The 24,994-nt window shown below is 35.0% G+C and overlaps 1 protein-coding gene across 3 annotated transcripts; it reads left to right on the forward strand.

The window, feature by feature from the left end:
• Positions 1-2,729: 2,729 nt before the first annotated feature.
• Positions 2,730-23,471, forward strand: LOC135693668 (axonemal dynein light chain domain-containing protein 1). Of its 3 annotated transcripts, none has more exons than XM_065212202.2 (18): positions 2,730-2,855; positions 5,597-5,987; positions 7,556-7,736; positions 9,290-9,378; positions 10,109-10,165; positions 10,828-10,864; positions 11,087-11,158; positions 11,360-11,529; positions 12,127-12,219; positions 13,056-13,222; positions 13,745-14,432; positions 15,660-15,936; positions 16,816-17,121; positions 17,484-17,630; positions 19,305-19,565; positions 21,681-21,705; positions 22,543-22,612; positions 22,994-23,471. In XM_065212202.2, the coding sequence occupies exons 1-18, from the start codon at positions 2,831-2,833 to the stop codon at positions 23,304-23,306; spliced, it is 3,369 nt and encodes a 1,122-aa protein (XP_065068274.2). In that variant the 5' UTR covers positions 2,730-2,830; the 3' UTR covers positions 23,307-23,471. The 3 variants fall into 3 exon arrangements, with proteins under 3 accessions (XP_065068274.2, XP_065068273.2, XP_065068272.2); XM_065212201.2 differs by lacking the exon at positions 2,730-2,855 and adding an exon at positions 2,865-4,285 and having other exon boundaries at positions 19,311-19,565; XM_065212200.2 differs by lacking the exon at positions 2,730-2,855 and adding an exon at positions 2,866-4,285.
• Positions 23,472-24,994: the final 1,523 nt, after the last annotated feature.

A 24,994-nucleotide genomic window follows, 5' to 3' on the forward strand; every position in this document is an offset into this window, starting at 1 on the left:
GAATTTTTTATGTTTGACGTTTTATAATTTGGAGAGTTTCCAAACGATTAATAAGTATTGTGCCACCAAAACATTATCTCAAAACTCAAAAATGGGACATGAATTTGATTTTTGCAATTTCCTTTGGAAAAACTCGGAAATGCTTATGTTGGCAAGTTTGCATTTGTTGGCAAACTACGTAAGATTGATAGCAAGATTGATATCGTGAAGCTCAATACGAGGACTCTGTGAACGGTGGCAAAGCATGGTTGCCAGATTGGGCTTTTTTTCAAGCCAAATTTTCCAATTTTGGCCTTTTTTGTAGTTTAATTGCACGGAAAATTTGTTTTGGCCTACTTCATAAATTTGGCCTTTTCAACAGAAATTCTGAATTGAAAGAGTAATAACTATATAATGGAGTAATTAGTAGTTTACTACATCGTATTGCCCAAACGACAAATATTATCACCTATAGATCACACAAAAAGTAGATCCTAACCATCAGCGAAGGATTTTTTTTGAAGAAGTAAGTTTCTCACTTGATTTAAGAAATTATTTAATTTGTTCCAGGTTACTAAACAAAAACCATTAGCAAATAAGGGTATGATGGTCCTCAGAATGTTTTACCATTGTCAATCATAAGACTGAAGGTGGTGTTCTCTCATCATTTGAACCATTTAGTTTTGGGCTGTCGGTGCGCCAATCGCAAAGACGGCCATAAATAAAACCCCAACCGTTTTTGAGGGGGTTGAGAAGAAGAACAATGGCCTTCTTCCGCCGACTAGCAGCACCTTGTTCATGCAAAAAGTCGCAAGCCATACGGCCATTAACTAATGCACGAAAATAAGTAGAAAGTCAACATGCATGTAAATAAAAACCCCTGAAAATTTCTAGACAAGGGTTGGGTGGGCAGGGTCGCAAAGGAAAAACCTTTCCTCTCCAAAGTCCAACTTCATGTTGTCATGCAACGTGTGAGAATGAAACTGTGCTAAGACAAAGTTTATATACCCAAAGCCAATGCACACTTGCACGCTGGTTGCTTTAGCCGTATAAAAAACACAACGTAAAGCTTACTCGAGCACTGCTACAATAAACACAAACTCCACAATTGTGCAATCTGTGCCCAAAAACAAAAGCCCAAGGGGCACCTAAAAGGCGTACCCTGTCACATATTAAACGTGATTAAATTTCATTTAATCAAGCTTTAAAATGCCCATGCGCAGAGTTATAATCAGCGCCTGCGCAATGTATTTTTTAGGTTTTTTGGGCCTTTTCTTGAGTATTTTGGCCTGAGTTGCCGTCTGGCCTTTATTTGTAAATACTGTCTTGCATGTACTTAGCAATTGAGCCTGTACATATGAGCTTGTACTTAGTTACTTGAGACTCTATGTCGGAAACCGCGTCTTATGAAAATGATCCGCCTAAAGAGGTTAACATTAGCAAACAACGGAAGGTTGATCACAAAGATCTCGTCATCTTGAGGTATAATTCTCATCGCATTATACAGAATCTGACGGAGCGCTCTCTCTTTATTGACTATGTTCTGTCTAACAGAACTCTATGTTCTGTCAAAGACATACTTTTCTTTTTATTTTATATTTATCTATATCCATCCAACTTTCTATCTATCTTCCTTTTCATCTATTTATTATTTATTTATTAACATTTTTTCATATTGTTTACTTTCAAAGAAAAAGGATTAAAATTTTCGACAAAGACTGCAAGCAAGTAGTGAACAGAAATCTTTTTCCCGCCATTTGGTCAAGAAGTAGAGAAAGAATTTGAGGCCACATTGAAAGGTGTTTTGATGCGTTAAAGATGTTCTAGCTAGTTTTTCGTGAACAATTTAGTGAACTGGTTGCACTTACGCAAAGAAAGACAGACAATAAGAAGGAGCGATCTTATTTATTAAAATAGTCATAAACAAAAGATAACAATTTCAACCGATTAGGGGTCTTGCAGGTTTGTAATTTTTAATTGACTTGATAACGGGCTATGCTCGAAACGTCGTTATTTATTTAAAAAACATCATCTTTATTTAGTCCCATGTTTTTGTAGAATTCTTAGCTGGGAATTAATCATTTTCATCAAAACACTCGAAAATTACATTGCCTACAACTATAAGGTTTATTTATTTTGCAAACTATACTGCACAGTGACCCGTTATTTAGAGTTTTGAAGTGCTTAATTTTGAGATTTTTAATGAATTACCTCTCCAGGCTAGGCAGATAGAATCAAGGGTTGCTTTGCTATGTTTTTAAAAGAACATTTCTCGAGAAAAAACTATTTATATACGCATTTTTCTTAGTAGTGTAAGTTCAATGTGTGCGTTCTTTTCCTTTTACTTTTATGAAAGGACTTTAAAGATAACAACATCATTATTACGTTGATAGGTTATTCTGCATAAACATTCGTATTATTACTATTACATGAGTGCAATACGAAACAGCTCTTTCATTATGCCTTTTCATTTTTTGCTTTCGACAGAATCAAGTTCTGGAATTTCTTGCCGAAAGAAGTATAGAAAATTATATCGCATTTAAAACGAAATCCTTTTTACAAAATTGCTCGATCTACCAGTTGAACTGAAAACTGCTTTGATATCAATCTAGATATATTTCTTTTCTTACTGTTATCAATATTTCTTGTCCTCCAATTTATATTTCAATACTGATACCTACTGTATTTTAAAATAAGTTAGTTTCCCTTCGACTTGCCTCGTACTGAACCTTCGCCTCGTTTCAAATGAACGTGATATATCATTGGTTTCTAAGCAACAACATTGCAAAATGGACGCCGCCGCACAGTTATCAATCTGGTCAAAGATCAAAGTAGAAATTAATTTGTGCAGATGAAAATAAGTGTTACACAAGAAAGTAAGTGTTATTTATTAACTTTTCAAGAAGTCATATCTGAAGATTTGTGTAGTAAAATATTAATTCTGTTTCGCTCAAGTTATTTTATAAAGTAAAGAAAGTGTTTTGATGGGAATCGGCTTATAAAAACGCCTTTTATTAATTTGTTCATCAATATTATCGGCAATAGTAAATGCCCATCGAATCAATATTCTGTTATAATTAAAGGATTCTGCCTTGGTTTAGTCAGCTAAACAAGTAACAAAAATTCTTAGAATGTGTTTTTCAATGAAATCATTTTGTAGTGTCAGTGATAGGGTCACGTCGCCCTGATTGAGTATGTACCTGGAAACGTGATATTTACATCGCTTCAATTATTACGAAAAAATGGGAGATTGGGGTTAGGCTGCGACCAAAAAAGTGCAAAATCATGTGTATACGCCATTTATCAAAATTGAGAAAACATTTTGCATCCAATTACTGAATTGATGAACGAATAATTGGACAAGAAAATGACTCAACTGAAATGAAGTAGGATATTTTCGGTACTCTTTTTTTCATAATTATCTTTTAAAATGACGAGCATATTTTAGCTGCTAACCTAGCAATTTTAGGCACATATCATGCCTGAGGAATAAGGATCTTTGCATAAATCGCTCAGTTTTCAATTTGTTTTCCCACAGAGAGGAGTGAAGTAAAGCTTGCTGACTTGGTCTAAGTTTCGCCCTAATTGGGTACATTAAAACAGCAGTTTTAGTTTGGTACTTTTTTCGCATTAATTCTCAAAAAGAAAACTGTAAATCTCAATTTGCAAATATCTTTAAACAATACTTTAGAGCAAATTTGATACATTTTGAATACAATTTTCGGCTAAAATATTGCCCTTTGTCAAAGCTGTAAATTTTTCCCTTGTTTTGACTCTTGCAAAATCGACAATCTTGCATGCGCAAAATCAGCAGAAAAACAAATTTACTGAAACATTGGCATGCAAGGATGTTTTAAAGGCGTTTGCAAGTGTTTAATCACCTATTTTCTTTTTGATTTTTTTATACATGTGTGCTAATATTTACATAAGGCCCTCCAAGGAGACAACTAAAAAGTATCATAGCTTTTTCAAAAAACTTTTTAAAACTAATTATCTGATCTTTTGAAATATATTTCTAAAGAGCCTGAAGGATTTTGTCAGTGGTAAGTTTTATGTCTAAGTCTACGCCAAATGGAAATTGTTCATTTTGAAAATTTGCGTCTGTGCAACTGCAAGCACTCCCATTTAGAAAATTTTAGTGATAATAATGTAAAATTTGTATTTTTAGTGACTTTGTGCAGCTAGTAAGGCTCATGGATGTAGCTAGCTGGGAGGGGGTGTGTCACGCCCAAATTCTACAGGAGTTTGTCAGTAAATTTTTAGATGGTGCAAAAATTCCATGGTTTTTTGGTAAAATTGTCTATCGGTAGGTGAAGTAACACCTAAAATTATATTATTTCTCTGTCTTTGTCAGTAAATTTTACTACTCATGATCCTCCACCTGCTAGTCTGGAAGGTCAAGCTACACCACTGAATATGCTGTTGGGATGGGAAATTGAGTGTGCTGGTAATTTATTGCAGGCGCATGACAAATTTTCCAGTCTTGGCAATGGGAAAATGTGAGGTTAGGAACAATCTCAGCACAAAACAAACAAGTAACTTAAGAGTAGCAATGAAATCTTACCTGCTTTGACAGATTATATAATTTGTCATATCAAACTAAAATATGTGAATCTCTCCAGTTTTAAGGTAAGGTTTAATCTTTACATAAAGCTAGTTTAACTTTTACATATAAGAAAAAAGAGGATTTGGAGACGCAATATATACAAAACACATAGTTTGCAGCCTTGGCTTTGAACTGAACCATGTTTATTTTTCCAATGTAAAATTATCTGGGAGTCTGCTCCAGCAAGCAATAGTTCTTGAAAAGAAGCATTATTTGTATTGATCAGAAGCTGTGAATGGGTATCTGTGCCCCTGGAAATGGGATTAATTCACATTGTTGGTATCATGCTGTAGGGTGATAATGGGATTGCAATTATAATTGTTTTTCATTCTAATGTGCTTTTAAGGTAAAAAATTCATCACATCATTCTTCATTTGAAATCAACATGAATATTTTGTGACCTTGATGAATTAAATCATTTCCAAAGATAGAATTAGCATATGGTGTTGAAAGCAAGGAGAGTACTGTACTAAAAGCAAACAAAGGAAGCACCCAGGCAATTAAAAAAATTCCTGGAAAACTGTACTCATGAAAGATTTTCTGCAACTGCACCAAGTAATTTCCTGCAACTATGGGTTTTCATTCCCTGTTGGAGACACTAGCTGCCGAGGGCTATTGACTCAGAACTTTTTCTAGCTAATGCTACTTGCTTTATTAGCAGTGTCAGTTAATTTTAGAGGTTGTTGTGTATTTTGTTCCAGTCCAGCTTCTGAGTAAGGGTGATGGTCAACTTCTGTAGCTTGTGCATTAATAATTGCATATTGAAATTGAGTGGGATTTTTCGTTTTGTAAACTTTTAAAGTGTGGCATTTGTGTGGCTTTGGACCATTCAACAAGGGACTGTAGATCCTTCTCAAATTTCTTTGCTGTTAAGATATTGCTATTCTGTGACATAATTGGCATTCTGTCACAGCTAATACATTTCTATTACATAGTTAACAGAGTTCTATTGTTACATTTGTAAGCATTTTAATTCAAGGATAAATATCAAGTTGTACAATTTCATTTCAGAATTTGTTGAAAGTATGGAAGCAGAGAGCCTTGTACAGTTAAAGGATCATGACATATCAGAGAGCCAACCTTTGCCAGCACCATTTGATAATGACCTTAAAGCAAGCCTCATGAAAAGACAAAGCCTGGCAGCAATACAGCATCCATTAAGCTCTAGCTGTGCTAAGCATAATAATGATTTTCTGCCAGCTGAAATTCTTGCAAACCTTACTAGTCAGTATGATGCTATTGAAGACCTTGGGCCACAGGGCAATGGTCGCCTAAAAAGAGGTAGAGGGTTTCCAAAAGTTTATCCAAAAAGGCCGCCTGATAATCTCTGGAACCATGCAAAAACAAGGGAAAAATTCAAGCATTTGACAGATCAGCCACCTTGTACATGTGGAGCTGGAAGGTAATTTTCATTCAAACTATCTTGGAATTTAATGTGCCTTGGATGTTTGATTTGAAAGGCTTTGTTTCCTTCCAATATCTATATAGCTTCTTTTTTGCACAGTTTCTTTAGAAATGCAATTTTCTAACATGATGCTTCAGCCAAATACAGAGGAAGCGTTGATGGTCACAATCCAGTCGAAAAAGCCACCTTTATGCAGACACCAATCGAACCAGTAGCTGCTTCATCTAATAATTGTTAGCTGGGATAAGGCTTTTGTGTTGAATATCATGCGAATGCAACATATTGAAGCACATATAAAACAAGTATTTCAATTCTAAAAGAATAATGGGCTTGTACAAAAACTACAAAAGCAAACAGGATCTTACCTGTTTTTTTAAAATTATGCTACCTCGAAAACATTTTTCATAAGATGCTACCACTGGTGCAATTAAATATCCTTTGCAAAAGTATGGTCTAATTACACGATACAACTAAAATAATATTAGCTAAAATTCTTGGTTAAGAAACGGGTACAAGTACATAATTGCATATTGAAACGGTCTAAAAACATAATACTAATTTCAATAATTTATTTTAAACGAAAATTAATTATTTAGTAATTGATGACAGGCATAATTAAATTCAATAGGCTTAAACACAGCTGTTCAAATAATGCTGTTCTGCTTCTTTTAGAAAAATCCTAAATACAACCATGTTCCTACATAAGAAAAATTTACAATACCTTGCGATAGAAATTTACAAAACATTTAACGGATTGAATCCACCTTTTATCGATGAAATATTTTCCATTAATGAATGCTCATATTACTTGACAAACTTCCAATTCAAAACAGCGGAGCCACATTACAAAATATATTGATTTAATACCGTACCATGCAGATATAGCCAAATATGGAACTCAGTTTCAAACGAAATAAAGTACTCCCCTACTTTACAAATATTATAGAAAAAATCTCAGAATTTACATCGTTCAATTGTACTTGTAATCTTTGCAAGAAATACTTTTGCAACATCGGTTATATTTTATTTACATTATATTTAGCGTTGGTAATTTAAACTATTTGGTTTAAATTAGCTTAGTATGCATAGCTGGAAAGTGTACCAACTTTAAATGAAAGAAGAAAAAATATCACTAACTTGAGGATTGGATTAAATATTCACTTTTATCAAAGGTAGCATGCTAGTTATTATTGCTTTAAAGTTCGATGTAATTCAGTTGAAATGATTTCTATTTAGGATCGTAGAAATTCTTTTAGGTGAAATTCGCCTTAATGAAAGGCCAATATCAGCCTTCTAAATTGAGTCCAACTGAAACGGGGACCCCCCCCCCCCCCCATCCCTGACTATACTTTAAAATGTGCACTAATCCTATGTCATTATGATTTTCCGTAAATGAGCAATTTCCTATCAATCTTTTTGTGTCCATGAATAGCGAACTTTTAACACAAATGCAATTATGAAGGGCGCGGTTATGGGTGTGGTCCTAGGCTTCTAGAAATTACCTACAGGCCCTCTTCCTAAATTTTTAGGACGATACCCGTGTGAACTGCTGTATTTTTCCATAGGGACATATCATTTCTTTATGATGCTCTGCCTGACAAAAAGAATACAGCAAACACCAAACCAAAAGGAAGCCCAGACAAACAAAAAGTGAAGAACGAAGGTACTTTTTCTACTCCAGTAACAAACAAAGATGAGCCATCGAAACAGGAATCGGACAGGGAAGCCACTCAAGTTGCATCAAAGGTAATGTTTTGATTGATTTTGTTTCAAATCCAGAAAAGCATTCCCAATTCCTTTTTGCACTGTATGATCATCTTAAATCCGTGCTGCCAGTACCCAATCATTGTCCTTAATCATTGTCTTTGATTCCCTACAGGGACACCAAAAAGGGTTGGACACAAAGAGCTGTCACCGGGCCTATAGATCTAAGGGGAGCACTAATATCTGTAAGAATCGTTTGCGCTCTATAGCGCAAATCATTTATGTCAATGTTAGGGCTGAAATGGAAAAAAGACTAACTTTAAATCGATTGGTTACATTGAAAAGGTTTGTTGATGAGATTTGGCGTTAATTAGAAGACAATAAATTGACCTCCGGAACATGTTTGTTCAGCTAGTGAGTATGAGTGCACGGCGCTGAAATTTTTGCCCTAAATAATAGACACTTTGAACTTATCCTTATTTGATACAATTATAAAAGTGATTTACATCAAGAGTAATCTGAAATTCTTTCATGAAGGCGACCAAATTATCCATATATTTTCTTGAATTCATGATTTGAATAATGACGTTTAATGTTGTTGAGGGTTTTGCTATCAAATATTTTTGTGGAAATAGCTTTTATGCAAAGAAAAGCGACCCAAGTTGTTAACGATTTGGATACTTTGGCTCCCAGCTGGAGTTCGAGACCCTTTCCGTCTGCAGTGGAAATGGTAACATCAAGGAATGCTTGCAAAAAGCTGGGCATATATATATGTATAAGATGACATAAGCAGAGAAAAGGCGTTTTTTTCAATTTTCTGACCAAGTCCCGCTTTCTGTTTTACAGTCAATCTACTGGCTCACAAAGCTTTAAAATCCTGTAAAGAAAAGATACATATTTTTATTGTCCATGGATACAGTAACGAGTTGTCCATCATGTGTGAGGGCATCTGCAGTAGTAATGTCTTGTTTCTTGTTTTGAAAATACTTATTACATAGGATCATAAGATCTATGTTCCAGCGAGCTTGGTACACAATTTGAATAATACGATCGCTGACACATTTTGGTGAAAAGAAAACTTAATATTTAATGTTCTCTCAGTAATTCATGGGAATTTTTAAAAATTTTTTTTCTTCTATGAAGGCTTTTGTTTGATTTTTTCCCTTGCCGGAGTTTCCGGCTGTAGAAACAAGGAGAGAGGGGGTGGGGTAGGGTTTCGTCCCCAAGAAGGCATGAGGTAAAATCTTCAGTTAATATGTTACAGGGTTCATGTGTTTTTAGGATTTTTAAATGTTTATAAATACCAAAAACTGGCAATACTTGTCACATATTTGCTCTTTTTATGACTGTACTATTGTGGTCTCAATGTGGTCAAAGACTTTTAATGTAATACTTTTTATCAAAGAATGCTAGCCAACATCGAGTTAGAATTCAAAACTTCTCTGATTTGCGTTTTCCGCCATTCTAAATGGTGAATTCTAAGACATTCTTATCTTATAAATAACACTCTTGTCTTATTTTGATAACGCTTGTGTCGTTTTTATTTTACACTGCACTCTACTGGTTAATTAAACTGGCTCTACTTTTCACTGCAGGATGGATCTCTTATTCCGGAGACATTAGTGCCAACCGAATTCCATATTGTTAAGAATCCTGGCGTAATGGGCCTAGAAATTCATGAAGGGTTTGTCTTTTTCAACGATGTTTATTCGTTGGTGTCATTTAGATATATTTTCTCAGAAAGTTTAAATTGGAATCAGAGTATCTGCATAAACGTTAAAACATAGGCCGTCTCTTGTAGAACAACAGTTGATTACCTCTAAACGTGTCTTAGATGTTACTACATAGGCTTATTTCCTGAAAAGTTATTGCAATTTGGTCTTTGTTCAGTATCACAAAACCAAGGTAAACTAACATTAATTTTTGGTAAAATTCTCATCTTCTACTTGCCATATGATTTATTCATTTGGCTTATTTGAAGGTAATCCATGTTTTGCTTCCACATTGTATAGTTGAAAAAAAAAAGTTCTAAAAATTGATTTACCAAAAAGGCATTTAATCTTCATCTCTCTTATTTCCCCTCTCAAATAAGCCTCTCGTGTTTCAAATAAGCCTCTAATCTCGACGGGACGTTTGTCCCAGACAGGCAAATCCAAAATTTAGTGACTGATTTTCAATAATCAAATTTTATTTTACATGTTTATCTTATCTTATCATTTAAAAAGTAGTTGTTTGTCTTATCAATCCATTTATTTTTCAGTAATATAGCAAAACAGTAAGATTATTGAATTGAAATGTTCCGAATGTTATCAGAATAGTGGGAAGTCCTACTTACTTGTTTCACAAACAATTACCTACCATTTTTCATATCATTATCAAGTTACTATTATTTTCATATAATGTATTATTTTCAGGAAATTTACAACTACAATGGATAATCACGAGAAACATCTTACACTGTTTCCTTCTATGTAAGCCAAATGTTTCTTTGAATAAACCTTTTAGAATTTATTCCATATTTAGAATGATTTAAATATTGATATTGTACAATTGTACTGATATGGTAAAATTCCATGCTGGCGTTCACTGTTAATCTAATGATATTCGCTTCAAGAACTGCGATAAATGTCTCTGGTTTTATCTTTAGTTATTAATGCTATTATCAGTTCTCTATTTTTGTCTAATTAAATCTTAGCTATTGTTTTATTCTTTTCCTCTTCTTGTCAAAATATGCTGCTAGAGCTTTATTTAAATTTCCATGAGTTCTCTCCAGGGTTCTAGTGCTAGGGGGGGGGGGGGCTGAGCCCTCCTTGTTAATGCCAGAATGTAGCCAACTTCTACTTTTGCTATTGTTTTTCGCAGCAATTTGCGCAAGAGTCCCCCTTGTTATTTTGATAGCACTACACCCCTGGCTCTCTCCCGTACAGGATGGTTTTTAAATGTAAGAATTATTCTGAATTATTGGAATCAATCACCATAGCAATTTTAGAAAAATATTATTAGTTAAACCATTCAAACATTATCAGATTTCTCATGAGATATTGAAACGTTGTAATAGTTTAAAGTAATCATTTTCTTCGATCTCTAAGAATACTTTTCCAAACGATTAAATTGCGGCTTATATCTTTCCCAGGAAGCCCTCAGGAAGACAAGAGGCTGTTTTGCTCAAAGTTAGTTATTTAATTGTTTAATCAAATGTTTATCGCTTGCATGTATATTTTACAAAATAAAATATTTCAAATTTATTCAAGTTGTTTGCAAATTGCTGACAAGAATATCTGTATCGTTTAGCATGATCAAACAAGAACAATTGCACCCCATAATTGATTGATCATTAATGCACTTTACCTTAGTATTTTAACTAAACTTCACAAACTTTAATACTTTGCTAGAAAACAATGAACGAGTTGCTTCAACGTGTTGGTGTGGAAGAAATTAAGAAAGATAAAGATCAGCCTACACAGGTAAAGTATTGCTACCTTTTGTCTGATAAAATTAAAATTTCTTTAAAAGGAGGTTTTTTTAAAAATTGATTAGCATATATAATAAAGTTTTATCACATCTATTTTTGATGTTACAAAACATCACAAGTTTATGTTTTACTCTCGTTTTATAACGGCAGTGGTTGGATGACATGTCATAGTTTTGTGTTTCTGTTTCAACAGATTCATTCTCTGTTAGACCTGGTCAAACAAGAACAGAATATTTACAACTTGGTTTTTAACGAGGTGATTCGTCAAGTTAGTATTGAATGTGTTGAAAGAGGGGAGCTGCTCGCTGATCTTCGAAAACGATATGCCAGTCTCCTGGACAAGGTGCCTCGTCATGTCAAAAGGTAGAGATATCTGTTGTTTTTCATACAAGACCGTGTCAGGAGAGGGGTGTTGGTAAAGCCTATGCGCTAGATTTTATTTGAAAAACAGTCTGATTCGTTGTTTGGAGTAAAGAGATTAATTGATCGGTGAATTGGTTGATTTGAGATATTTGTTTATTGATTACCGTATATTCTCTAAAAGCACCCACCCGTTCAAAAAGCGCCTTCTTCGAAAAAAGCCCCCCCCCCCTTGTAACCATCGAGTGTTTTTTAGAGGAAATACGGGTCAAAAGAGAAAAAACATATTAGAGAAAGTTGCCAGCATTCCTGCCAACTTTAACTTTGATTTCTGGTCGGTCTAACGGAAATTAAGGTTGCCAAATATTTCACTGTCATGAAGAAATCAATTTATGAAAATATATCAACATAGCATTTGTAGACAGTCCCTCAAGAGTTGACATTTTTATTCTCTTTTGAAACAGTTCTTTTTTGTTTTTAAAGCTTATTGTGTATTTTTCGGGATATCTCTAGAAACAGGTGTTGTAATGAGAGTTAAATTTTCAAATATAAGAATTAAATTTCTAATAAGTCTGTGAGCCTTGTATTTTTAATTCCAAGCTTGCACGAAGAGGTCCTTGCACAAAGAGCACTGGATCGGCGACTCACCGAAGAACTGACAAGATTTAAAACTTCAATAACGTTGCTGACACGGTAAGATTCGTTACTTTCAGCTTTTCCCATTTCCGAATCTCTTGTTTAGTTAGATCATTTTTGCAGGGGGACCTGATGATTCGCCATAGAGATCTGATTGAAACGGTTCGCACTTTCACTTTTGGCAATGGCCTGTGCTTATGGGTACTCTAAAATGCATACGCCCGGAAGGTGTGTTTGGAAGTACTAAATTCAATATGTGAGCAAAAAAACTAATTCTTCACAAATTGACCTATGTATGAAGATTTAAACTGGCTTGAGATGTTTTGAAGTATGTAAGGGCCTCCGGTTAACGAAAGCAATTTAAGACCAATCTCAAGGGCTCCCAGGACTTAAAAAAAATTAGTTGTAGGTGGACCTGAGTTCATAATGGGGTGTACCCTGGGTACCAGAGCCGCAAAAATTAAAATTAAAAAATAATGAGAGCTGCGGAGGCGAAGGAGAGAGAAGAGAGAAGAAGAAAACCGCTTTTCTTCTTCTCTCTTCTCTCTCCTTCGCCTCCGCAGCTCTCATTATTTTTTAATTTTAATTTTTGCGGCTCTGGTACCCAGGGTAAATGGGGTGCCAATCTCATATGTGTTTTCCAATTTAAATCTCCAGCTTTGTTTATTGATTATGAATTCAGAGTATTTTGATTGAATTCTCTAGCTTTATATGGGATTAAGCATATACATTCCAATCCCTATCAATGCAACATTTTTGCTAAATCGCTAGATTAAAGTTGTTTTTTTCTTGATGCTGTATTGATGCTAACGACAAACGTGTATCTCAACTTGCTGCTGTAAAAAACCCTATTACGTTGCAATAAAATTGTTTAATCTATTATTGTTCCACAGAGAGCTTGACGTTGTACAGGAGCACGATAGGGAAGTCACAAAGCAGGCGGTAGAAACACAAAATGAGCTGAACGCTGCTTTAAAAGAATCGGAGAAGAACGCAAGTCTGTTAGCAGAGTATCACGAGCTTTATGAACTGCAGAGAAAAAGGCTGGAGTTTCAAATATGTATGGTTTTATTTCAAACATAACCCACTTACGGCTTTAGACCGTTGTGAAATGGTGTTATTTAGTAGCAACGTTGATTGCAATGCGATCGGAACTTAGTCCGGCTTTGTAATTAGCCAACGTCCAAGTTCTGTATGCAGATCTGGATTATAGACGCATACCATCTTATTGTTGCCTGCGACAAAACACAATTGCCTAGCATTCTAGACGTTTTCTTCTTATTCTTTATCTTACGTTGATATCTGTTTTTCGACCAAGTCTGTTTTTGCTTGTATGCTGGTGAGAACCTAAATTGATGAATTGGTTGTAACCGTCCTTGGCTTAAGAAAACTTCTTAAATTTATTTTAATTTCATGAATGGCTATGTTAGTAGATTCAAAGAAAATGTGTCACTTGCTAACATGTTTCAGATGGCTTATAGTCAACGTAAAGTAACTTTTATATAGCTTTTTATTGGTTATTAGATTTTAAAATCTTTTAATATGCAGTAATGATGATGTAGTATTTTGTTTCTAATTCTAGCCAAACTGATAGGTGAACGTGATTTGTGGGCTGGTGCTTCTTACACATTATCTCTCAAAGTTGCCCAAAAGCACAGCTTAAAGACGGCAAAGCGACTTCATTTACATGAAAAGGCCTGGTACAAGCTTTCAGGCCATTTTGCAATATTACTAAGCGACATTGACTCAGCTCACCTGCAGGAGTTGACTAAATTCGTTCAGAGCTGGCAGGAGATAGCGGAAAGTTTTGATACCAAGTTGATCAAGTGTGAACAGGAGACATACCGAAAACTGAATTATGTGAGTAAACAAGTGGCATATTGGGGAAGGCAGTTTGCTAGGGTTGTTACCCCAGACGAGGGGACAGTACATCCTCCGGAGAAAGATGTCGTCACCAAGCTGCACGAAGACATGAAACGGTGGGAAGAAGTTTTCAATTCGGAAGTAGAAAGGTTTTCAGGGGATGTTTTATTATCAAGTGAAGATGACCTGGTCAAAATGAATAGATTCATGGATAGCTGGAGCGAAGTTGCTTTGAAAATCTTCCAGAGACACCCGATGGTAAAAAATACTAGAAGACCAGAACATGAAGCAATGCTTGTGTTAAATCAGCAGGTTGAAAAGTTGCACAAAAGTTTCAGATTGAGAATGACTGGTGAAAATGGTCTCGCAAAAGGACTTATTCATTTGATCAATGTGCTCGATGGCCTGTAAGTACCATCTCAAATATAACCGTTGAAATATAATGCAGCAAAATTTAATTTGCAGCAAAAATTTAACTCGAAGCAAATATATGGTCCAAGATATAAGCTACAACTGTAATTAGCTGTTTTACTGGCATGAATCAAGCAATTTCAGTTTCATCAGTTTCGTTTTAGCGTTTCATCCTAAAAATTGCCTTCAAATAACACTTTCAAATGCACAAATCTTTATGTCAGCCGGCAGTTATCGAGACTTTGTTTTTCAAAGCTACCAGATGCCTGGCAGAGATTTTTATTTACCAAATCACAATAAGTTTCAAAAACCAACCATTATCTTCACTTTTATCGACAAACTATCAAGTATTATTTACAGTACGCAACTAACATCATTAATTAGTAGCAGTACATAACTGACTTAATTTAATGCATCGTTGTGTCATGTTAAGAATTCATTCCGAAACATCATTGTTCTTTTTGGTATGGTCTCCGATGAAGCCAGTTGAATCGCTGGGATGGTGACACCGCTCAACTTTTTGATACTTTTAGGGACTTTGTTCGTTTCTGTACTAGGGGATAGATGCCGACCCTTCCGGTTAAAAAGAGTTTTCGATGAAAAGCAGTTGGTCTCATTGATTGATTTTAATTTCCATTACATACAAACACTCTGATGTTGAAAAACTTTACAAAACTTTGTATAAGTACATTTCAAGTTTAAAAAATAGACAAAAGGAGATAAGATTGTTTTTTCACTGGCGACATAATGCTATTATGCTAGCTCGACATAACGTCATTCGTGCATGTAAAGTTGGCAAGAGACATTTTTGGCGGCATAGAATTTAGAAATAGTTTGGGGTATTTTTTCATATTCAAGGATGGACCTTGTTTCACAAATTGTACTTAAATTGGGCTTATTTGAGGGGTGGCTTATTTGAAAATGGGGGCTTATTCGAAGACTTGCTGGACTAAAAATATTTTATTCTGCCATTTACAGTTTCCCATTTGTCGAGATTCGACTAAAACCGGCTAAAAGAAAACTATTTTTTATTGTGTCTTTAACACAGCTGTTTGCTTGGTGTTTCATACTACCATTCTATATTTCAAAATATTTTAAGATGAGACAGGCATTTGAAGTATTTTGCAGAAGTTCTTGAGTATACGACAATTTACTATTCCTAAATTCTCTTTCTTTAGGCATCTGAATATGAATTCAATATTTTTGCTTTGTTTTGTTTTTAGTGGTAACAAGCTGAATGGATTTTCACATGGCTACGAAACTTTGCTCGACCCCGAATGGGTGAGGCTTGCCGACTTTCTTCAGAGTGAGTGGCCTGACCTCCTAACGGAGTTGGTTGAGTTGGTTCATCCTAGAAAAGAAACACCTGATGACAAGTCACACGATCAGCTTCTTGGTCATGATGACGTTGATCTGCAAATCCTCAGTAAATCTGCATACAAGTGGTTAAAAGACACTTCAAAATCTGTCGAGAATGCCGATGCCAGTATTCTAGACCATGTGAGTTGAAAACTGTATGAAATCATAAAGCTCTTATCAAAGCCTGATTTTTTGTTATTTCTTTCGTTTTCATGTAATTTCTATGACACGTATTCGAAAGTCTGCACAGTCCTAACAACATTGATGTGAACACATTGCTATCTGAAAGGGGTCCTTGTTTGCGTGTTTTAAAATGAGCAATTCTTAAGAAAGGCTTGAAATTGTCATTCAAATTCATTACTGATGCTTAATGTTTATCGGTCTGTCATATAGTGCTCGAAACTGTAGAGAAGCGAGCTGTATATGCTTTGCTTTTTGTGTAGAATAGGACTACTCTAAATTGCAACTCTGAAAATCATGATTAATACGGTTTTCTAACGATTGCATTAAGTGTGAAACTGGACGTTGCAACTAAGAATCGTCCTGTTCCAGCCAACAAATCTCAATGCCAATTTGTTGTTTTATTTGCCAAAATTGAATTTGGACACAAATGTCATCTTAGCTATAAATAAGAGTTTCAGTAGCACCGATCTCTAACGATTTTTTGTAGCCAAACATTTTCTATTGCAAGCTATACCTAATTATTACTGAGTAATAATTAGGAAGATAGGATTCAACTGATGTATAAATAACTTTTATCAGTTTTTCAGTGGGCTTTCTTTTTAAATTTATTCGTCGATGTATCAATTTCGAAAAATGCTACAGGATCCATAATGCAGACTTTAAAACAGTCATTGAATTAGTCGGTCAAAGGAGTGCTGATTTCACTTTTGATAATTTTTAGGTATGATAAGGTTCATTTGACTCAAGTAGCTGCCCTGAAAAAAGTACGTTACCATTTAAGATTGCCCTTAGGAAACAGTATATCTGCTTTTGCTGAAAATCACGTATTTTGAATAGGTTTCAAACTGTCATTCAAAAATGGTGCGTTGGATTGTCACCGTGCTGCTCCGTTTGGCTCCTGATCTTGAAGAAGACCTTTTTTCAGACGAAGATGTAAATATTGGAATCGGTGCTGCTATCATATCAGAGTCGACAACTGAGGAAATTCAAGAGAGAGGTCAATTGCTGTTTAGGTTACTGAGACAACTTTCAGGGAACCTGTACACCTGCTGCAACGGAATTGTAAATAATGATTTTCAGAGACGGCATGATATAGGTACGGAAATGGCAGAGGTTGAAGCAAAGGATCTAAAGAAATTAAAGGTATGTAGAGCCTATCACGAAGCTATTTTGATGTGCGTTGGCTCTTTGCTAAGGACCAAAAAAAACGTGAAATTTCCAACAATATGATGTCATGCAAGGAAATACGGGTGCAGCTCGGCGAAAGCAGTGGTCATGTTCAGGTCCCTATTACAGAACATATGCATTGTAAAAATATCATTCTGTTTAAAGAAATGTATACACAATCATAGGGTATTGTTATATGTTTTTGTCACTGCCATTGTTATCCACAAGTGTCTAGTGAACCCATTATAAAAATAATGCTTCTTCGTTGCTTTAATTTCCTTGTCTGACCATTTTATAATCAAATCTGTGTTGATATATTACATTACTTTCATTGCAAGTCTGAGTGTGATGGATGGATCAAAACTGCAATTTTATTGGTGGAAGAATTTTCTGGTGACGTAATACAAGAGGAACAAATTGAAGATGAAAGTGAAAACGGAAAGTCTGTCGAAGAGAGTGGGAACTCTGGGGAGGCTTTTGCCAAGGTTTGAAAGTGTTTCAGATTCAAGTTGCAAATCAACTTAAATTAAATTGTTTTTATGTTGTTGTGCCTTCATCTTTAAATATTTCATAAACAATTTTTCATCTTTTTTCAATGATGCCTCCCTTTATCTATGATAAAGGACTTATGTATCCTTCCTTGAAAGTGTTTTCCAAAATTTGTTTTATAGTGTTTGACTCAGGAAACATATCGAGTGAATTGATACGAACCAAAAAATTCATATTCCCATAACTTCAGGTTTCATACCTTCGAATGAATGCATGAAGTTAAAAAACGGTTGATTGGCAGTCTGTCGAATTTTTAGTTTGCATTCTCCCTGTTTTTCTTTTACAAATTTTAGACTTTTGATAACTGAGAAAAAGCAGACGTGAAAAATATAAGGTTTATCGAGAAAAATATCGAACCTTCCATAGGCTTGGATTTCGATCGAAGCAATAGCCACGTGATCCTCTCATGAGCAGCCATATTTGCTGCGTTTGATTCGTCTACTTTTACCTTTGTCTCAAGTCACAATTAGTGCCCAAATGAGCTTAGCTTTCATCTCTCGTGTATTCAAGAAGTATAAATTGGATGAAGGTGCAAATAAATTTTTTTGTAGTTCATGCACTGTTGATTAAGAACTTTTACCTGGGTAGAAGCAAAACTCGACACACTCCAAAAGAGGGTTGACATATCATGGTCGAATCCAAACTAATGCCTTAACGCTATAAAATCTTAATCTGGGTCATTGCCTATACTGTTAAACCTTAATCTTGATTAGGCTTTTACACTGTAAAACCTCAATCTTGATTAGGCTTTTACACTGTAAAACCTTAATCTGGGTTGGTTTCTTTGCGCTGTAATACCTTTGTCAGGGTAGGTGCCTTTTTACTGTAAAACCTTAATCTGGGTTAGTTTTTTTACGCTGTAAAACCTTTGTCAGGGTTGGTGCCTTTTTACTGTAAAACCTTAATCTGGGTTAGTGGTTTTACACTGTAAAACCTTAATCTGGGTTAGTTTTTTTACGCTGTAAAACCTCAATCTGGGTTAGTCTTTTTACGCTGCAAAACCTTTGTCAGGGTTGGTGCCTTTTTACTGTAAAACCTTAATCTGGGTTAGTGGTTTTACACTGTAAAACCTTAATCTGGGTTAGTTTTTTTACGCTGTAAAACCTTAATCTGGGTTAGTTTTTTAACGCTGTAAAACCTTAATCTGGGTTAGTTTTTTTACGGTGTAAAACCTTTGCCAGGGTAGGTGCCTGTTTACTGTAAAACCTTAATCTGGGTTAGTGCTTTTACACTAGAAAATCTTAATCTGGATGATTGCTTTTACGCTGTAGAGTCTTAAATAATGTTAGTGCCAGCCAAGCTTGAACCCGATTCAAAAATGCAGAGCAAAGAGGGATTGAGACAAAATGACTCGAAGTAGACAGTATCTGGGTAATTGACATATCTATAATAATAACAAAATTCATTGGTCCGGGTAAATTTCATAAGATTATCAAAGTTGATATCTTCGGCTGAAAAATCTTTTACCCTGTACAAATGAAAGAAATAATCTGTTGGGACCTGCTTTTTTCTTTCTCCTGCTTGAACATCGCTCGCGTGGCCATTAAGTGATATGTGTCAGATTTTCAACCATGATCTTAAAATGACAAATCGTCTCTTTTATTGACAAGGAACAGCAGGTCAATAGTGACTTCTCTTCGCGACCTCAAGATAGAGATAATGCTGAGAGGAAGGAGGAGAAAACGGCATTGCCAGCAACATTGATTGAAGCAAAAACCGAAGCAGTCCACGAAAAGGAAGTTGTCGAAGATCAAGGCAGAGAACATTCACCAGAATCAACAAAGCTTAGTGATGATTCTATTCAAATGCATGTTATAGGTGAAGATGATAATGTCAAAGTTAAAGTTCTAGATATAGCTGCAATTTCAAATGTAAGTACTCCGAAATCAGTGAGAGTATCCAGATTTCATAGTATATTCCTGAACCTTGTGAAATCTCTTGTGAAAAAAGCGTTGTTTCGTGTTTCAAGTGTTATCATCTGAGCAGATTAAAGGGTTTCTACTACAATACTGTAAAAATATACAATGCACTGCCAGGCAAAGGCTGATAAATAATACATACCTTTCAAACAAGAACTTAATGATAATTTAGGGATTGTTATGTTTTTTGCCTTGATTGATTTGATACACCGAATATTCACACGAACAAAGCAGTTTTACTTTTTCATTTCCAGTTATACCCCCTGAAGTAAACTAATATCACTTTCCTTTCTTTCTAGATCATATTTCCCATATCATTTCCAATTCACCTCTCTGACAATGTGGTTTACACATCCACTTATTAATTAGCAGTTCCACAAAATTTCTCATTCTACCCTATAATTTAAAGCCATGTCTTACGCTTTTAATACAAACCTTGCATGAATTCAGTCCTTTAAAGAGGCTTGTTTCCTATCAGGTGGAAAATTACTGAGCTGCCGGTTAATCGAGCATGTCTATACTTGCTTCAAGTTATTCTTGAATTTTTTGTCGATTATCTTTTCCAAAAGGCTATTGAATAATCATGTTTTGCCTTACATTTTTTACGTTTTTGCAGATGTACACGATCAAATGCTCTATTTTAAATCTCTAGTTTGCTAGAATTGCTGAGAATCAATTCTCATCATTTTGATATTTTTTTCACGTGTGCAAACTTTGATTTAGTGACTGGGCCTAATTATTTCATACCGTTGATTTCTATTCAATCCAACTTTACAGAATATACTTTGCATCCATCCTTAGTGTCATTTTCTTAATGCCAAATAAACTGAATGACTAGAAGCTGACATTTTATTTTTATTAGACTATTGATTTTATTCATCTTCCTGTGCTATTATGCTCGTTAATCAGTTACAATATTTTTAATATACTTTGAATAAATTGTTATCATGACGGTTTTGTAAATTGTTTCCAAAAGCTGTCCTTAAATTTCATTTGATTTGCAATTTTATTGACAAATTTGAGCTTATCTCAAAACTTTTCTAATATACTTTTATTTAAAAAGGAAAGAAATAAGGAGAACAGATATATTATTAAACTTAACTATCTTAATCTATTAAACTACTGCAGTTTTTCTTTAATCTCTTTCCTACAATTCTCTTTACTGCTTGTAACACCTTCAATAATAATTGACCAACAAACCAAAACAGTCTTACAGCTATGATTCGAACTCATTTCTTGATTTAAAAAGATAATCGTTTGCTAATAAAAATAGCTAGGTAACAAAAATAGCTTTTATACCAAAGGTTATCTGGATATTTTTCATTCCAGCCCATAAAATATTTCTGTTCTGTGAGCAGTGTAGCAATGTTTGAAAAGAAAGTCGTTAGTTCGTGACAAAGAAAGTAGGATGTGACAAAATTTGACCCCACCCAAATTTTTTGAAAGATTTTATCAAGAAGTGGAGGGCGTGATCACTGCTATTTGGCTGGCTACGTCACTGCTTTCACTGGTATCTCCAGCCTTCCCATGTTCATATTACTCTCTTCTTTTTTCAGCTCATGGAGCCACTAAGCCTGTCTATTATGCTATTTTTCCATGTTCAAGATGTTACCCCACAACTTTTTACGCTTTTCGGCATTCGTATTACACTCTAGCCAAATAATATTCTATCAGTTCTTTATGCTTTTGTGGAAGTCGATCTTGAAATTTTTGCTGACTTTGCTAGCATCCTTTGCTTTGATTCTTTTATGCCCTTGACAATCCTCTTGTCTGATTTCCTACTTGTCACTCAATTTCTTTACCTTTCTTTTCCCTCTGGTGCCAGCTCCATTCTCTATTTCGAGCGAACTTCTCTATGTTATTTTCAAGTTCTTTATGTCACGCTCTTTTCTACCTTTTCTACCCATCTACTTTCTTTACTCCAAACCGTTTGTCAACCCAAAACTATAAGCTTTAATATAGATGGCAGCCTTTCCCTAATGTGAAAAATATTTTCTCATCGAATTGAGATGTCTTTTTATGTGCTCTTTCACTAAACCCTGACCTGAATATTTTATATGTTTTCAGGAAATGACAAGCAATGTATCACAAGGTAAGTTAGCCTGCATCATAAAGGAGCAATCTCCTCCTTAATTGTCATCGTCTGTGACGTAGGCTAGTGTTTATCTATTATTTGAAAAATCTGATATTTTTCTATTTTATTCTGAATAATTATATAACAACGAACATTATTATTTTATTTTAAAATACACATGTTGGCTCGTTTATAAAGCAATGAAAAGCAGGCAAGGTAATGGGTAATGAGCATTAAATAAAACATGAATCATCTTAAGGTTGAAAAAAGCAGAAACTACATTCGTAGAAAGTTTTTCGTGCAAAACTTGTGTGAATATTGAGCATAAATTCGAAATACAATTTTTTAAATAGATATTGTAATGTTGTGATTTATGCATATTTTAGAATAACATTGCATAAATTAGAATTATTAGCTACTTTTGTTAGTCAGAGAGAACCATGCTCAGAGATTTCATTTGAAGCCGTCAGCCGATGAAAGTCCGCTGCTTACTCACCAAAACTTCGCCGCCTATTTGACCCTAACTTAATAAAACTGCACAAACGTTAGTAAACTTATGGACGCCTACTTTTAATTGTGAGCCTTCTGCTTCAAAAATTAATGAAAAGCCTGCATACTAGGGATATACGCGCTTTTCTGATTGTTCTGTTATATTCCTACGAAACTTGTGTTCTTTGGTGTACTTCCTGCGATACAAAACAAAATAGATATTTCTTAAGGTTTTTTGTTGCAAGATGAATTGATGTGATGCGCATATAGGATTTATGTCTATCTTTCTCAGTCATGAATGTTAATTGAAGCTAACTCGTGACTTAATTCTTTAAACATTTAATCATCCTGGCCCTCTTTTTGTAGATTTGGCTTTGGAGAATAAATCGTCACTAGAGGCTCTGGGAACTATTGAAAAGCTGCAGGAACAGCTAGTGTAAGTGGTTTCTTCATCGTAAATATACGTTCAGACGAATGTGGTTTTTTGCGATATGGCTCAATTTGAGTTAACATTTAGTGGCTTGTTTTCTTGACAATTGCTATTATTGATTTTCTTATGACGAAGGCTTGAAACGATTAGGGCGAGATTGCATAACATTTTGAATACACAATTTGTTTCTAGAAAACAGCTCATCCTTCATCTGGTAGTAAGCCAAAGATTTTAAGATCAATGAATGGCATGGCGAGGGTGTAGTCAGGGTTGGGGCAGGGTGTGTTCAGTGAAGCTATTTTTGTCACTGAACTGTGATCAGCCGTGTGATCGCCTTTTTGGAATCTTGCGAACTGTTATAATTCAGATCTTCATCCGTTATTTTAGTGAAACTGAAGAACGAGCTCAAATGCTAGAAGAAAGAGCCATCTCAGCAGAGACACAGCTTAAGGAAGCTTTAGAGAGAATCAGGGCACTCGAGAGAACGGCGCGGCGTGCTTCTCAAGACACAACTGCGGAATATCGGACGGCATCAGCTTTGTCATCGCTTCCAGAAAAAAATAATAACAATGAATCTTTACCTGGAACGCCAGTCACGCTATCACGTGCATTGTCAGGTGGAACATCACGGGCTACGCCAACAACACCGAAATCCAAATCGAGACAGATAAACAGAGAGGAGGCTATAGATAAGAGCTAGTGTAGTGAGTCAACTGAGTCATTCTTATCAAATCTTGTAAAAATTGCTGCACTGTTTGCACTGGTAATTTTCAATGGCTTTGTATTAGGGTATTCATAGAAATTGTTTCTTGAAAAAACCTGTCTTGAAAAAAAATGTCTGATTCAGTGCTTGCTGCTGGGGAAATTCATGTGTCTGGATTTTAAAACTTTAAATATCCTTAATGTCAGTAATTCATGAATGTACTTAAAACTTTTTGGTAAGAAATGCAACCATGAATTTAAAGAAATAGTCTGCAAAGTTTTAAAGAAAATGCTTTCTCGCTGCTGTATCGAAGAAATTTTTCAAGACGAGATATTTTTTCAGCAAAAACTCAAACCTGATAAATTTTGAAGGACGAGTATACTCTTCGTTCAATTCGTTCATCAAATAAATCTTCCAAAAGCCACACTTACAAATAATAAAGACTTTGTATTTACGGTGTGTCTGAACGATACTTAAATCCATAAGTAATGGATTAAAACTACTGCCAGATTTGTGATGTTTTGATTAATCAGCATTTTTTGGAAGTCTCCTTGAATACAAACAGTCAAAGTTACAAATACCTCTCCCATCCCAGGAAGACCCTTAATAAGCAATTTTTTCTCAGTGCTTCGTTCTTGTGTCAGAAAACTATTATATTTTATAAAGAAGCGTGTGATGATAGCTTTTGACCTTAACGATATAAATTGATCTCCTAAAAGCTTTTGGCCACCCGACAATTTAAAATTGGTCCTTTATCTTTGACTTGCATTTGTATGTGCATTTAATGTTGCATTACCCTGTAATGGAAAGAATCAGTAGACCAATGGCCACAAGTCTCCACGCCCTTGCAGAGGGATTTTTATGCCTCGTATCATATATTTATGAAGCTTTGTCTTTTTCATAACTTAGCAAGATCATTTTGTCATAGCTTTCTTCTCAAAATTAGCCGCTACAAATATCTGTGGGCATTTTTATGAATAATAAGCTGAATTCGTCGAAAACAATCATCTTTTCTATTGCCTGCTCAATTTTCTGAAGACGATCTTGGTCTTTTCTATTCAATGTCAAACAACGCTTTAGAATTTTTACAAAAGGATTTCACACTATCCACTTTTGCCAGGTTTTCAAAACAAAATGCTGTCGTTTCAAAACACCGAACTTTACGAACGGATTTTAAGGGAGTATTAACAATATCTTGATGTAAGTACAGCCAATTTTTTTAGTTGGTGGTCTTCTTTGATGCCTTTATTTTGCAGAAAACAGCAGTCCTGATTTACCACAGCCTAGCCACGTGTCGCATTTTGAGTTTGCGCCCCAACATTTCGTATACGATAAGATCTTTCTGTTGGTATCAAAAGCCCTAATCTTTCCAATGTTTATATGATGTAAGCCTTCGGAGTCTCCTATGGACGGCCTTATTTAATATAAGAGTAAATTTTCATCTAATATTTACTGTCACTGTCACATCAGCTAGGATACGCTTTCAAGCGACCTCGCGATTTTGCCAACAACTCGAACTTTTCGTATTTCCAAGAGCAGAATAGAAGCAGACAACTACATTGATTTTTCCTAAAAGTGTAAAGGGACATTATGTTTTAAAACGGTTTAACTCTTTCTTTGTTAGATATCGAAGTGTTTGGCTTCTTGCATTTGAAATTTTCTCAACCCACAATACGACGAATCAC

The sequence above is a fragment of the Rhopilema esculentum genome, chromosome 11 (assembly GCF_057945365.1).
Source record: "Rhopilema esculentum isolate cy_ngs chromosome 11, ASM5794536v1, whole genome shotgun sequence".
Classification (NCBI taxonomy): Eukaryota; Metazoa; Cnidaria; class Scyphozoa; order Rhizostomeae; family Rhizostomatidae; genus Rhopilema; species Rhopilema esculentum.

Excerpts from the sequence above, each read along its gene's own strand:
- LOC135693668 (XM_065212200.2), top strand. The coding sequence starts at position 4,243 with ATGGTGCAAAAATTCCATGGTTTTTTGGTAAAATTGTCTATCG. Across the intron at positions 12,220-13,055 it reads TCAATAACGTTGCTGACACG|AGAGCTTGACGTTGTACAGG; the intron begins GTAAGATTCGTT and ends ATTGTTCCACAG. Across the intron at positions 14,433-15,659 it reads ATCAATGTGCTCGATGGCCT|TGGTAACAAGCTGAATGGAT; the intron begins GTAAGTACCATC and ends TTTTGTTTTTAG.